Source organism: Hyalella azteca, unplaced genomic scaffold, assembly GCF_000764305.2.
Source record: "Hyalella azteca isolate HAZT.00-mixed unplaced genomic scaffold, Hazt_2.0.2 contig3538, whole genome shotgun sequence".
NCBI lineage: Eukaryota > Metazoa > Arthropoda > Malacostraca > Amphipoda > Hyalellidae > Hyalella > Hyalella azteca.
Genome location: NW_025933786.1, coordinates 1 through 2,033, shown reverse-complemented (window position 1 = coordinate 2,033; position 2,033 = coordinate 1). Strand labels below are relative to the sequence as shown.

The 2,033-nt window shown below is 32.4% G+C and overlaps 1 protein-coding gene across 1 annotated transcript; it reads right to left on the bottom strand.

Annotated features, from left to right (window-relative positions):
- Window positions 1-229: 229 nt before the first annotated feature.
- On the bottom strand, window positions 230-2,027 carry LOC108680657 (the record flags this gene model as incomplete). The annotated part of the gene is made up of 3 exons (XM_018169537.1): window positions 1,960-2,027; window positions 576-794; window positions 230-351 (listed from the first exon to the last, which is right to left on the bottom strand). Coding segments are annotated over exons 1-3 (393 nt in total), but the record flags the coding sequence as incomplete, so codon positions are not given.
- Between the last annotated feature and the right edge of the window lie 6 nt (window positions 2,028-2,033).

Sequence of the window (2,033 nt, the reverse complement as noted above, 5' to 3'; positions counted from 1 at the left end):
CATGAGTCTGCCCCAACAGGTGAAAATAATGGTGTTGTTCATAAGAAAACAATCTATCTAGGAAATCTTGAGCAGTGTTTAACACATATGTTCTTAAAGTTTTGAACATTATTTTGTAAGGTATATCTTGAATAAGTCACATTATACATTTCTTTCATTCTAAACTGTGTTGCTTTTAACAAAAGTTTACATCATAATCAAGCTTTCATATGCCAGCTAACATGTGTACCTTTTCATCATAATTGAATGGTTCTTCCTTTACGCTTATAATCTCCATTGCATCCAACAGCTCCTCTTTGATGTTCCCAATTGGAACTTCAGGAGCTGAGGGGGCATTTCCAGCATCTAAAGCTGCAAAAAGGAAATAGTGAAGTTAGACAAAAAATGTTCCTTAGATATAAATTTTTTCTTAACATAGAAAATTTGTATTAATTTTCAAAATAAGTCCATGGAACATATTATTTGTAATGGAAATTGTCTGGAAATATGTAAATTACAAAACCATGAACAGAGCTACAAAATACAATCATGCTAATTAACTATAAGTGCACGATGTGGCAAAATGCCAGGCTCACCTTCACACTTCACGTGTACCTCTTCGTCACAATTGAATGAGTCCTCCTTCCCATGAACTGGCTCCATGGCTTCCACTAACTCCTCCTTCACATGAACTGGCTCCATGGCTTCCACTAACTCTTCCTTCACATGAACTGGCTCCATGGCTTCCACTAACTCCTCCTTGACATACACAATTGGAACTTCAGGGGCTGAGGAGGCAGCACCAGCATCCAAAGCTGCACAAAGTAAATAGTGAAGCAAGGTGTAAAATGTTCCTCAGAATAAAATGTTTCATCCACATAGAAAATCATTATACATGTTCCAAAGAGGTTAGATGTTGCGTTGTAAGTTTCTAATGGAAATTTCTTTCTATCCTTAGCCTGTTTGTCCAAGAACCTGTAAATTCCAAATATTATCTAATTCATTTACAGTCAGGTAATTAGAAGTTATTAATTGTTGACAGTATAATTAAAAATGTGTCTACACATGAAAAATTTCTATAAGCTAAAGCAGGTTACTTTTTACAACACTTCTCTTTAACTTCACTTCTTGTTGTTTGTCTGCTTGTCTGTCTGCTACAAATCTTATAATCAATATTTAACACACACTTCTAACCATCCAATTGATCCAAAATTTGTCACACTTGCATAAAGTTGGAGACAATGCATGAATCAATTGCCAGAATAAATAATTTTGAAAATAATTTCTTTTTCAATAATAAAAAAAGTAAAAATAATTTTCTCAGCTACAAATCTTATTATCAATATATGACACTTATACATGTCCAATCGATCTGAAATTTGGCACACTTGCGTAAAGTTATACATATAGTGAACATAATAATAATACAATGCATGAATCAATTGACAGAATAAATAATTTTATAAATTAAAAAAAAATTTTTGAAAATTTAAAATAATTTCGTCTGCTACAAATCTTTTAATCCATATATGACACCATTTGACCTACCCAATCAATCTGAAATTTTTCACAATTGCATAAAGTCAGAGACTATGCATGAATCAGTTGATGGAATAAATAATTTTGATAATTTACAAAATTTTGATTTCATAAAAAAATTGTGAAAAATACTTTTTTTAATATTTGAAAAAAAATTAAAAATTCATTGTACATGCATAACATCCAAGGATTCTTCAGAAGTGTTGTCTTTAAAAAGTAATATTTAAATGCATATTATTATAGAAGAGGTATGATAGAAGACCATCTTATTCATATTATTTGTCATTTATTTTCATTTTCTGCATTAAATTGACCATGACATCTGTAAACAATCAACAAATACATAACACCTGTTATCCATTTTTGATCAAAGACAGCACTTCTACATACAACCATGCCAATTAACTATAAGTGCAGGATGGAGCAAAATGCCAGGCTCACCTTCACACTTCACACTGCCAGCATCAGCACACACTTGAGCGAGGCTTGGCATGGCACACCAGCCCCTCCCCACG